At 33.8% G+C, this 12453-nt stretch overlaps 1 protein-coding gene across 1 annotated transcript; it reads right to left on the bottom strand.

The window, feature by feature from the left end:
• Positions 1 to 4700: 4700 nt before the first annotated feature.
• LOC149538313 (uncharacterized) lies at positions 4701 to 8271 on the bottom strand. The gene is made up of 2 exons (XM_089799689.1): positions 5417 to 8271; positions 4701 to 5313 (listed from the first exon to the last, which is right to left on the bottom strand). The coding sequence occupies exons 1-2, from the start codon at positions 8196 to 8198 to the stop codon at positions 4901 to 4903; spliced, it is 3195 nt and encodes a 1064-aa protein (XP_089655815.1). The 5' UTR covers positions 8199 to 8271; the 3' UTR covers positions 4701 to 4900.
• Between the last annotated feature and the right edge of the window lie 4182 nt (positions 8272 to 12453).

Below are 12453 nucleotides of genomic sequence, written 5' to 3'. Positions count from 1 at the left end.
GGAATGTCATCAGAGTTTTCATCTTCATCTCTATTAACTGTATCAGTAATAACAAGTGGCACCAAAGTCCATAGACCTACATATCCATTATCATGATTGATGCATTCATTGTAACTCTCAACAATGCAATAACAAAAAAAACATGAATAATCTCTCATGTACAATGTGTAATTGCGATGATTGGTACTCATAATAGAATATAAGGATCGTGTTTTTTCTATCCTCTTGAAATGATGCATAGTTTTTTAATCCACACCTGAAGACACATATTGAATATTTACAAAAAAATAGAGACAAAAATAAATGTTTACATTTCATGTGTGTATTTAACTTAAATTAGATAAGAGAAAAATATATAAACGTGTACGTACATTTACCTGATATCTCCCAAAAGACTCTACATGTTACTATTTGACTCACTCTTGATGATGTGCCACCCTTATTTGATGTAATATATGTCTTTCACCATTCAACAATGTCATGTGCATTATTTATACAAACTCCCTTATAATTTATTTGATACTTCCATAGAGCACGTTTGATACAAGCTCTAGTACTATCATGTTCACCTTTGTTAAGTCCACTTTCAAGGAAACTCCATACACGCGGTATCTTTTCATCACAAAGATATCGGGAAAGTGCATAAAATGGTCAAGATGATTTGAATTGTGTGGCACACCCATCTGAACAAACATAATTTTTATCGATACTTATGCCTCTTTCTTTGATATTCACAAAAAACAATCTTGAAACAATGTTCTACATAATGAATAGCATGTTCTTTATCATTAGTTATGTAGAAATGATTTTTTTTTAATGACTTATGCTTCAACTGTGATTTGAATTCCATCCAAATCTAATTGTGTATGATGATAGCACACTTATACCATGATAGTAACCTAATCTAAAAAATAGTAGTCTAATTGAATAGCATTTTGATTAACAAATGAATAGTTTTCTTCTATGTCAACAACTATTAAAATGGTTCCAAGTGGGAAGTTATATCTGAGCATTTGAAATTGTTATGCTTGTCACTTTAGAAAAAAGGGCATGACGAATATATGGTTGTATCAAACTTTTCAATTTGTCCATAAATGTGCCAAAAGTCATCTCCTCTTCAACATATTCCAATACTTTTGATCCTTTCCTAGATTTAGTTTCATTTGTTACATGCTTGTAACCCTTACAAGTTATCAATTTTGTGACATCAATATCTTTATTATTCAAAGGAAAAAGAGCCATATTAGTACATGTGTCACATGCTCCTTTAATGCAATCAATTTTACGAATGGGGTCATCTATTTTTTCACATAAAATAGATGAGATGAACTCACTTTGTCTACTAGGAGGGGCATTTTTATAACCAAATATTTCTTCTATAAATTTATAATAAACTTGATAGAGTAGATCAAATTTAATATTATAATGACAATAACAACTTTCAAGCACTTTATTTCTCCTAACATAATATTGCTTCAATTTTTCAAATAATGCCTGCCCAATCTTTATATCAGGATTTGAACTACAAAATGAGACATACATTTCATGTTTTGTTATGTCCAACCATTTTTTTGTATCATGTTCATAGAGGTTATCTCTAACCCTATGCCTAAGAACATCTCTAGTATTTGATGAAGGATGAGTATTATCATTCCAAAATGATATTACCAAATTTTTATTTTATCATCAATCCTATTATAATGAGGAGCTCTACACATAATTGCCCAATTTCCTTGCAAAGTGTTATCATTCAAAATCATTCTCCTCTTAATATATTTTGATACAATTTTTCTACTAGAACCAATATGTGATAAAATTGAAGATATCTATCTATTTTATGGTATATTACTACCAAGAATAGATTGCAACATAACTCTTGTTGTAGTGTTCTTATCTTTAGTTCAATTTTTCTTCCCTGTAGAGATAAAAAAATTCTTAACAATTTCAATAATATCACTTTGGATGTTAGATAATTTTCTCTTTTTTGATGTTGTTTCTACAACTAGAAATTTTAATGACTCTTCCAAGTTTTTATGTAAAAGAACATGAGCAAGTACTTAATTTTTTTCATGTGTTTCTAGAACATCAAATTTACTTGATTGTCTTATTCAAAGCTCTTTTCTTGGAAAGATTTGATGATTTAATATCAACAAGTAATTTCAATTTATCCACATCCATTGTAAGTAAATTATCTAAATTTATATGAGTGATTTTTTTCTTGACACTTGTGGCTAGTCCTATACATTCATCCATACCAATTTGGGCAACTGATCCTAGCCCTTCTCCAACTTCCATTGATTCATGTCCTAGACTATCATGTCCTGGATTGCTATCTCTTGGATTGTCATGAATCAAATCTTCTTCAACATGTATTTTATTTTCTTGTGATTATTTTCTAGAACCTACATGCATATAAATGAATAAAATTATAAAATTAAAAATATACACATCTATATGAATTTACACATGCACATACCTTCTCTTTTTTTGTGATAATTTGTTGAAGCTTTCTCACAACTTCTCTGTTTTGCATTAGTAGATCTATTTCTTGTTGATTTACTATTGCTTCCTTGTTCTCATTCCATCTTTGACTTTCAAAAAATTATAAAAATATTTTGAATTATCTTCAGTCATTAAAAAACTATCAAAATATTTTAAATTTTATTCAGACTGCTTCTTTTTTCTTCGAAAGTAGTGAATTCCTTATAAGATTGTTCTATATTAATTTTGAAAAATGAAGGCAAAATTATTATTTTTATCAATCTATTTTATTTTATTTTGTGGGCAACAAAGGGTTTTGAGCAAAGCCCCCTAGCACCCAAAATGATGGCCAAGGGTCTTCAAACAAAGCCCTTTGTTACCCAAAGCTGTCAAGGGGCTTCATTTGAAGCCCCTTGGCCACCAATCTAGCAACCAAGGGACTTTGATGAAGCCCCTTGGCTGCACTTAGGGCTTCATTTGAATTCCCTTGAGCCTTCCCATGCGGCAACCGATAGTTGCCGAGAAAAAAATCCTAGGGGCTTTAAATAAAACCCCTAGTAAAAGGTGGCAAACTGCCTTATCAACTTCATTTCAAGCCTCTTCGTGTGAATACAACAAAATGGGCTTCGTGTGAAGTCAACTTCACTCTAAGTGACTAAAAAAGGAGTTTTTTTAATATATTCTTAACTTTTGTCAAATTTTCCTCTTTTGATTGTTCAAACAAGGCCCATATAAGTTTAAATTCTAAAACTAAATTTGGACAAGTGTTGTCCTTTCAATAGGCTTTCCAATGAATATATGTTTAGCATATATTGTGTTGGATGTGATGTAATATTTTTAGTTTTATTTTAGAAATTTCCATTTGAAGCTTTGGGAAAGATATAAAAGTAGAGAATAAGTTTTTTTTAAAAATATGATCATCAAAGATATGTGTGTTAGCTTTCTAGCAAGTCAAGAACAAATGCATTTTGATATATACACAAATCAAGTTATTTTGATCAAAAGCAATCTATGTCTAAATTATCATTAGTGTCACTTTGTCACTAAATAAAACCTATGATTTTTTACGAAATTGAACAAAACCAACAAAACTTGCTAGATATGGATGTTACTATTCTATCCTTGAAAGAATTTTGTAATTATCATATTTTAAAAACAATTATGTTGATGAAAACACCCATCACTTTTTGAAAATTTTAATTTTCGTATAATCCACTTCTCAGAGGAGATGAAAAAAAGAACTTTAAAAATATTGTTAGAAGCTAGATAGAAAATGATAAAAATCACTAGTGTACATCATCATGAAATTCTTTATGATTTTTTAGTAATATGCATTTGAAAATGAAGTTTTTATTAAAAATATCTATTTTAGTGTCAAACTTGGCCAAAAAGTGGGAACCATTATCATGGCCTTATCACTTGTATATATGTATTCCATAAACTTTAGCATGAAGCATACCATGATTCATCTTAATCACATAGTTACTTCTCAATTTCTCATTCTCTGCCAATAAGGATACATGATCAATAGTGTAAATTACGAGGACAGAATCTAATTTATGATAGGCTATAGATTGTAGATTTTAAGATCCTTCAAAGAGTATTTTTTCATAAGTAACTTTTTCATCTTCTTCATTTCCTACCCATTCAAAAGCATTAGTTCCTCTTCTTAATTTTCTTTTACCCAAAATTCAGGAGAACCACCCCCTATTTTTAGAATTCATTACATATATTTTTGTACTCACTCTCCCTTGGCCTAACCATCTCTTCTTCTGGTAAAACATATCTTCTCTTTTTCACTATGTTTCACTATTTTCTTATTTATATCATATATAAAAATCTCACATTTCTCATTGTTATTCATTATTTTATTCACATATTCAATAGATAATAAATACACTTCCTACACATTAACTTTTGGTTAGTAAAGCTTTCTTTAGATAGTTTAGTTGATACAATAGAATAATTATTCTAATCAACTTTAGTTAACATCACCCACATAGTCAATTAAAGATTAAGGTACTAGCCACAATGTATAAATAATGATCAATCTAACAAAGGAACTAGCCTCCTCTCTCCCAACCACACTATCACCTTTACTCCAACTATATCTATGAAACACCATAATCCATAACAAACAAAATACATCACATATGTATATTAATAATTATTAAACATCATGAATCATCATAGTAATATGCTCATATAACCAGTTCCCATGCTTAATAAATTATTTCATAATCATAAGGCTTTGTACAGAAGTAGTCATCATTAGTCGTAAGTATTAAACATTAGAGAATAGGAAAGTAGGCGAGGAAGTCCTATTCGTCCATTGCAAGGGTAGTAAAGACTCTTGTTTTGTTATTTATACAACAAAACAGAGCAGCATAAATTGGACGGGCAAAGCTAACAAAATATCCTAGCTCTGTTGATCTGGAAAGCAAAGAATTTCGTTCTCAAACTCGGAGTGGCAACTTGATATTCTTTCCAGTCCGAGGACTGCCTCCTTGCGGCTGTGGCCGCCCCATGCCTCTAAACTCTTCGACACCTCTCTCATAGAAGGCCTCTGATTTGGCACTCTGTTGGTACAAACCAAACCCATATCTAATACTCGTAACATTTGTTCTACGCAATTATCTTCAACCGTTCGTTTATCCAGCACTTTCCTTTTCTCCCCCATGCGTATTGTGTTACAGACCCAATGCACGATGTTTCCGTACTCACCATATTCCACCTCATCCGTAGCTTTCATACCGGTGACTAGCTCTAACAACACCACTCCGAAGCTATATACATCGCTTTTCTCGTTCACTTTCAGCCCCTCCACATATTCTAAACATAACATTTTCATACGCAGGAAGAAAATATGAAATAAGTTGTGCAAGCCAAAATTTTTTTAAAAAAAATTAGAATTTGTGGAGAGAAAGTTTCGTACCTGGGGCTATATATCCGTACGAGCCCACATAGCCAGACACCGAATGTGCTTTCCCCAACCACTGAAGCATTCTGGAGACGCCAAAATCTGCAATTTTAGCCCCAAATTCGTTATCCAGCAAGATGTTGCTGGATTTCACATCACTGTGCAATATTGGAGGGCAGCAATCATGATGCATAAAACTCAGCCCCCGAGCTGCGCCAAGAGCAATTTGATATCTTATCCGCCATTCACCTACCATTTCTTGTCCTGCGCCTTGCCGGTGCAGACGGTCGAACAAGCTGCCATTGGGCATGAACTCGTATACCAAGAGCTTGAAATCTGCTTCTTCACTCGAAATGCAACAGAGAAGCTTCAAGATGTTCTTGTGCCGGATGAGCCCCAAGGTATTCACCTCCACTTCTCCCATTTTACTTTCCTTTTCGTCGCTTTTTCTTTTCAAACTCCCAACTGATCTGCTGACGTTACGGACCTTCTTAACGGCCACTGCTTCTCCGTTCTGCAGATGGACCTTGTAAACTTTTCCAGCACTTCCGGATCCAATCACGTTACTCTCCGTCAAATTTGGGAAGATGTGTCGCTCGTTCACTGATGTCAAGTGGAATGAAGTTACTTTCCACAATGGCGTGCTTTTCGGCTTCTTGTAATACAAGGAACGATACAGACAAACGGAACACAGGGCAACGACCAGTACAACTAAACAGATCGATAGAAGAGTAGCCAAACTGCGAGGCGGGAGATTGTGCTGATCAGAGGAACACGAAGGAAGCATCAAATTCCGACCTCCGCATAGCCCCGGGTTGCCCACGAAGTTGTCCTTGTAAGCCGGATTGTCTAAGCCTTCAGGAATGCGTCCGGACAAGTGATTGTTAGAAACATTGAAAACGTAAATATTCGATGCTCCCAATTCGGGAGGAATCCCTCCAGAAAGAAAATTGTTTGACAAATCAAGATTAGTCATGTCACTAAGAAACAATGCAGGGATTTCCCCAGTAAGTCTATTGTGACCCAAATTGAGCTCACTGAGATTCTTCAGAGAAATTATTTCCTTGGGAATCTCATCTGAGAGAAAGTTGTGGTCCAGCGTAAGAATATTTACCAAAACCAAGCTCCCGAGCTCACGGGGAATGGGGCCAGACAAACGATTGTTGCCAGCTTCAAATACCAGAAGACTTGCCAGCTGTCCGACTTGCGCAGGAATTCTTCCCTCGAACAGATTGTTGCTCATCTTCAATCGACTCAGCTCCTTCGCTTGGCCTATTGCAGGTGAAATCTTCCCTCGGAACTTATTGTTGTTTAAGAACAATCCCTGGAGATTAACAGCGCCCCATAGCCCTGGAGGAATCTCACCGCTCAGCTGGTTGTTGTCAATGTAGAGAAAGCGCAGAGACTTACAGTCTTTAAAAGTAGAAGGCAGCGAACCGTTGAAATTGTTCGAGGTGATTTCGAAACCATACAACACTCCTCCCATGCACAGATTTGTCGGCAAAGGGCCTTCCAATCCGCTTCTGGACAGATCAACTTCAATGAGATTTGAGTACGTACCCAAATTGTGGGGCAACCCGCCATTGAACTTGTTGTCATAGAGCATCAAGTTACTCAAGTAACGTAGCTCCCCGAGCTGAGCAGGTATCGTCCCGGTAAGCCGGTTGGAGTACAGTTGAAGAAGATTCAGGTTGGTGAGATTGGCAATTGCTTGAGGAATTGTGCCGTTAAGCTGATTCGCGCCAAAATTCAAACTGGATAAGCGCCTCAGTTGGTCAATGTTGGCCGGAATTCGTCCAGACAAGTTGTTGTTTCTCAGAGACAGTATTTGCAAATTTGATAGAGCCATCAAACTGGCCGGAATCTCGCCCCGTAGATGATTCAACGAGATATCCAACTCCTCCAGCTGGGATAGATTGCCCAAGAATGTTGGGATGGTGCCGAAGAGATTATTCTGCCACAAACACAACAACTTCAGCCTTGTTAAATTGCCCAGGGAAAGCGGGATAACGCCAGAGAGAAGATTCTGGGAAATGTCCAACGACCTCAGTCGCGTTAAGTTGCCCAAGAATGGTGGAACTCCACCTACACGGCTGCAGTTATCTAGCCCTAACTCTTGCAGCTTCTTTAAATTGCCAAGCTCTCTCGGTATAACACCGGGATGCAGAGGATTACTCCCGATTGTGAAGTTCGTTAGGGACTCCAAATTCCCAAGAAACAAAGGGAATGTTCCGCTCAAACTATTGTCGTGCAAGAAGAGAGCTTCTAGCTTCGGCAGCATTTCGAAAGATATAGGAATGATGCCACTAAAAGCGTTATTTGCTAAATTCAAGACTCTCAACTCACTCAATTGGGAGACATGAGCGGGCAGCATTCCAGCGAATTTGTTAAGCGACAAATCGAGCTTGCGCAAACGCTTGCAGTGCAAGAGGCCAAGTGGGAAGGGGCCGGTGAAAGCATTGTGATTGAGAGTCAAGACAGTGAGATTGGCTAGGGCGCAAATAGCAGAAGTCAAGTTGCCAGAAATAGAGTCACCAGTGAGATCAACAGCCGTAACGGTGTTGAATTTATCACAAGAAATTCCGTTCCAAGCGCATGGATTTTGGTGAGAGTCGTCCCAGTTGCTCAAAGAATTATTGGGGTCCGTCCAATCTTCCTTTCTGATTTTCAGCAAGATTTGGCCGTCTGGTGAGAGGGAAGCGCAATGGGGAATCATAAGGAGGCAGCTGAGAACAAGTGGAAAGAAGGCGAGAACTGGGCAGAGCATGATCACTGACTCTCTTATATTTCTTAACATCAAATTAAAATAAGAAAGAGAGTTCGCTGTGTAGAAATCCTCGTGTAGAACTTTCGCATTTAAAGCATTTAGAGCATTCATTTAAAGCATTTAATGAAATTTCGTGGTGTTCGCTTGCCGACATGGAGTTGGCTTTTGATGTTAGATGGATTTGATATATCTGAAAGATGCGAAGACGTCAATGACCCGCAATTTCTTCATGACATAACCTTAGTCTTGACTCTTGACTTAATCAAATGTAAGTGGCTTACATTATTGTGCAAGTTGCATTATTACTTTTACTAGGGTTTAGGTTGAAATTGAATTTTCTTTGTACTTTTAATCCTAGGATTATAAATATCTTTTAAATTTTAACTTATCGAAAATAATAATATAAAATATTCTTGATAATAGCCAACCACTATTAAGGATAATTTTAGAATTCGAGTAGGTATACCCCACTTGAAAGGGTGTTGAGGGTTTTAGAATTCGAGTAGGTATACCTCATTTGAAAGGGTGTTGAGGGATTTTAGTGAAGTGTTAAATTATCTTTCTCTTTCATAATTTATACATATGTACATGAAAATAAAATAAAATATTATGTTATATTTTCAACAAAAATGTGTTTAGCTTATTACCCAAACATTTATGTTTTTACTTTGAACCCATCCTTATCTAAGTCTCTTTGGAATCAAAGCTCGAATCTAGCTTTTTTGTATTGTGATTTCAAATGTATATATTTTAGTTACTAAGCAAGCATATATTTTTGGGTTGTCAAAAAAACACATATGATTAATAATAATAATAATGCCAATGATTAATAGTAGTGGTTGTATAGGTTAGGGGGAATAAGAATTATCAATGTCAAAAGACGTGATAAAGGTAATCAAGAAGTATGGAACATAATCTTATATTCATCAAGATCTTATGAATAATCAACAACTTGACGAATATAACCTTGTCTTTCAGAGTTCTATCTTATATTAGGTTGTTGAATCTACTTAAAGGAATTCAACAAATAAATATGTTTATATTTTATTAATCATGCATGTGTACCTTGTATATGTTGGATATTTTTTTAAGTGTTGAACGATTTTCAAAAAGCCTCTTCGCAATGATAAATTGGGTAATACAAGTTGACCAGTTACAATTCACTTGATAATTTTAAAAAAATCTCAGTATTATGGGTATTTATGAGCCATTTTTTGTTAACTATTGAATGGTAAATGCCACAAAAGAAGACATCTGGTAAATATTGACTTTAGAAATTTACTGTTTAATTATGTTGGATCTTGTCATTTTGTAATAAATCACACTTGTATAAGATAATTTCACAATAAATTATCTTTCTAATCCAAATTTCCTTGTTCATATTATACTATTCTATAACATATGCACATTTAAAAATAAATATCCACAAAATTACATACTCGTTTTCAACTTTGAATTTTTTTATAAGAAAAAATCGTAATGTAGTACATACATATCTAGACGATAATGTAAGTCTCCTCCAAAATAAAACAAATAAAAAAATGAAATCCAATTCTAAATTCACAAATTCATTCTGACAATCAAATGTAAATACTTACCGCATAAAATATAAAATGCCCAATAATTTTGTCTATATTCAATATCTATTCATTTTCATTGAAATGAAATGAAAAAATATATTTACCATGATATTTAATGCCTTTATATGGTGTTACACATTCCATAGTATAGTTAGTGCCAAATAATGTTGAATTGTGCTAATTTAGCATAAATTGTTCTTACACACCAAAATTCAACACTTAAATGTCTTTATATTCATGTTCCAAATTCCTATTGCACATTATTATACTACACCTGTATATCCAAACATATTTATAAGCCTAAGTAGGAAACTTGAAGCCTACATTCGTGAGATATCTACATAATTATAGGTTTGGGAGTAGTGTCAAAAGTGTATTTGACTGAACACCCTATTTCTATGAGTTGTTTTACTACCACACTTTAAAGAGGAGTCCATTCCATATTTTATCGAGAAACTCATATCTATATATACACTTTTTTTTTAATCTTTATGTATGGTTGACTTTAAAATCTCAAATTTTCATTGTTTATATTTTTGTCCATATAAATCTTAGGTTATATAAGGTATCAAATTCATTTTTTATATTTTAAAGCCTCCATTCTATTTGACCATGTGTGTTTTTTGAATATTTAAATTTGAAGGAGCACATGGTAGTTTGAAGTCTGGGACATGACGGGACTCAAAATCACCTTCCTAATTTGAGTACCATTCCAAGTTTTTGAGCCCTTAAAGCACATTTAATGCATGTGTACCTGGCTATCCTTTTGAGGCTTAAGAGGTGTTTATTGTTTCTAATAACTTACATTCAAAATTTTCATGCATCTTGTATTACTATTTTTCCATTCTAAATTAATTTGTGAAGTTTTATTTTGAGCATGTTTAGTTCTACATTTTTGCCTATGTCAAACAGTGACAGGAGCCCTAGTTTACAATTGAATATCTTGCACTTAGTTATGTTTCATGACTCGCTACGTTGGAAATGTTTAATATGCATATCAGAGAACCTATGTTTTAGATTTCAGGTCATTTTGACATGTTTTGACTAGGTCTTGAATCCCTCAAAGTTTGTTGTTTATTACTATCATGCTGATGTAAATTATTCAAAATTTTGGGAGGCCCTACTTAACCAATTATAACTTTGACCTAGTTCATCAAAATGAGATAATTCCTTTTACATTACATTCTATAGGTTATAGACTTGTGGGTATGTGCAGGATCATAGTCAACCAAACTATGGCCTTAAGTGGTAGTGAAAAACCAACAAATCAAGGTTATGTCAACTTGACACATAATTTTAAAGTAGTTATGGACTTTATATCAAAAAGTTGTAAGAAAATAATCTGTAAGAAATTGAATGTATTTTCTAAACTACTAGGCCTTATCTGGAGAAAATAATATTTGATTGGTTGAAATTTTGGATTTTAATATAGCATTACGAAAATTTCAAGGTAAAATAAAAAGTAGGTGTATGCCTGACCACCTTAATCAAAATCAAATGATAATATTTTTAATATAATTATAGATATAAAAAATTAGACTTATGCTCGAATGTAATGCATATTTTTCAATTAGTATGTCAATCAACACTTTATAATTGCCTTCATTAAAAATTAACTAATAAATACTTATTGAACTTAGAATTTGACAACAATTACATCGATGCAATCTTGAGAGTGTTATAAAAAAACCCTTTTCATTTCATTCAATTTCAATGAAAATAAAATTGTCAAACGGCTACTCAAAGTTTGAGTATCAGTGATCCCCTTTTCAAACACTTTTTTTGGGTTGACCAAATAGGTTTTGTAAATACAAAGCCTAATTGGATACTCGATATGAAATCTGGTAACCCAAAACTCCAAATTTTCCAATTGCCAAAAATTTGGAGGGAAACCACCCACATTGCAAATTTTGGAGGGAAATGACCCATATTAGAGGGAACCAAAATTTTGGGAAGTGTGGACATTATTATTATTATTACATATGATTTTGATTATGATTATTAACTATTATTATTATATATGATTATAATTATTATTATAACTAAATATAATAAAGTAATATATATGATAAATGTTATTATTATTAAATACATATAGTAATATTATATGATTATTTATTATATATAATAATATATATGGTTATTATTATTATTAAATATAATATCTAGTAATGTATATGATTATTATTGTTATATAATCTAGTAATATATTAATATTATATTAAAATATACAGTATTATATTACTATTAAATATAATATTGTCATGAAATGCATCAAAAGGGGGTCATAGGTTTACCCATAACCCGTCTTGATGCATTTCATGATGACATATGTCCCTAGGGCCTTTATAGACATATGTTGTCATCAAATGCATCAAGAGGAGTCATAGGTTAACCTATGACCCCTTTCGAAGCATTCGAATGAACCAAATGTGTCCCTAGGGGTCCTTAGGGACATGTTTTCATGAAATATGTTGAGAGTGGTCATAGGTTTACCTATGATGCCTCTTGAAGCATTGGAACTAACCAAATGCATCCCGAGGGGCCCTAGCACCCCTAATGACATACATTGTTATGAAATGCATTGAGACGGCTCATAGGTTAACCTATGACCCCTCTCGATGCATTCAAACCAACTGAATGCATCCCTAGGGGTCCTAGTGCCCTTAGAGACATATGTTGTCATGGTATGCATCAAGAAGGGT

This window comes from Cupressus sempervirens, chromosome 9, assembly GCF_028749045.1.
Source record: "Cupressus sempervirens isolate cs-2001-9-10 chromosome 9, ASM2874904v1, whole genome shotgun sequence".
Taxonomy (NCBI): Eukaryota; Viridiplantae; Streptophyta; class Pinopsida; order Cupressales; family Cupressaceae; genus Cupressus; species Cupressus sempervirens.
This window is presented reverse-complemented; position numbering and strand designations above follow the sequence as displayed.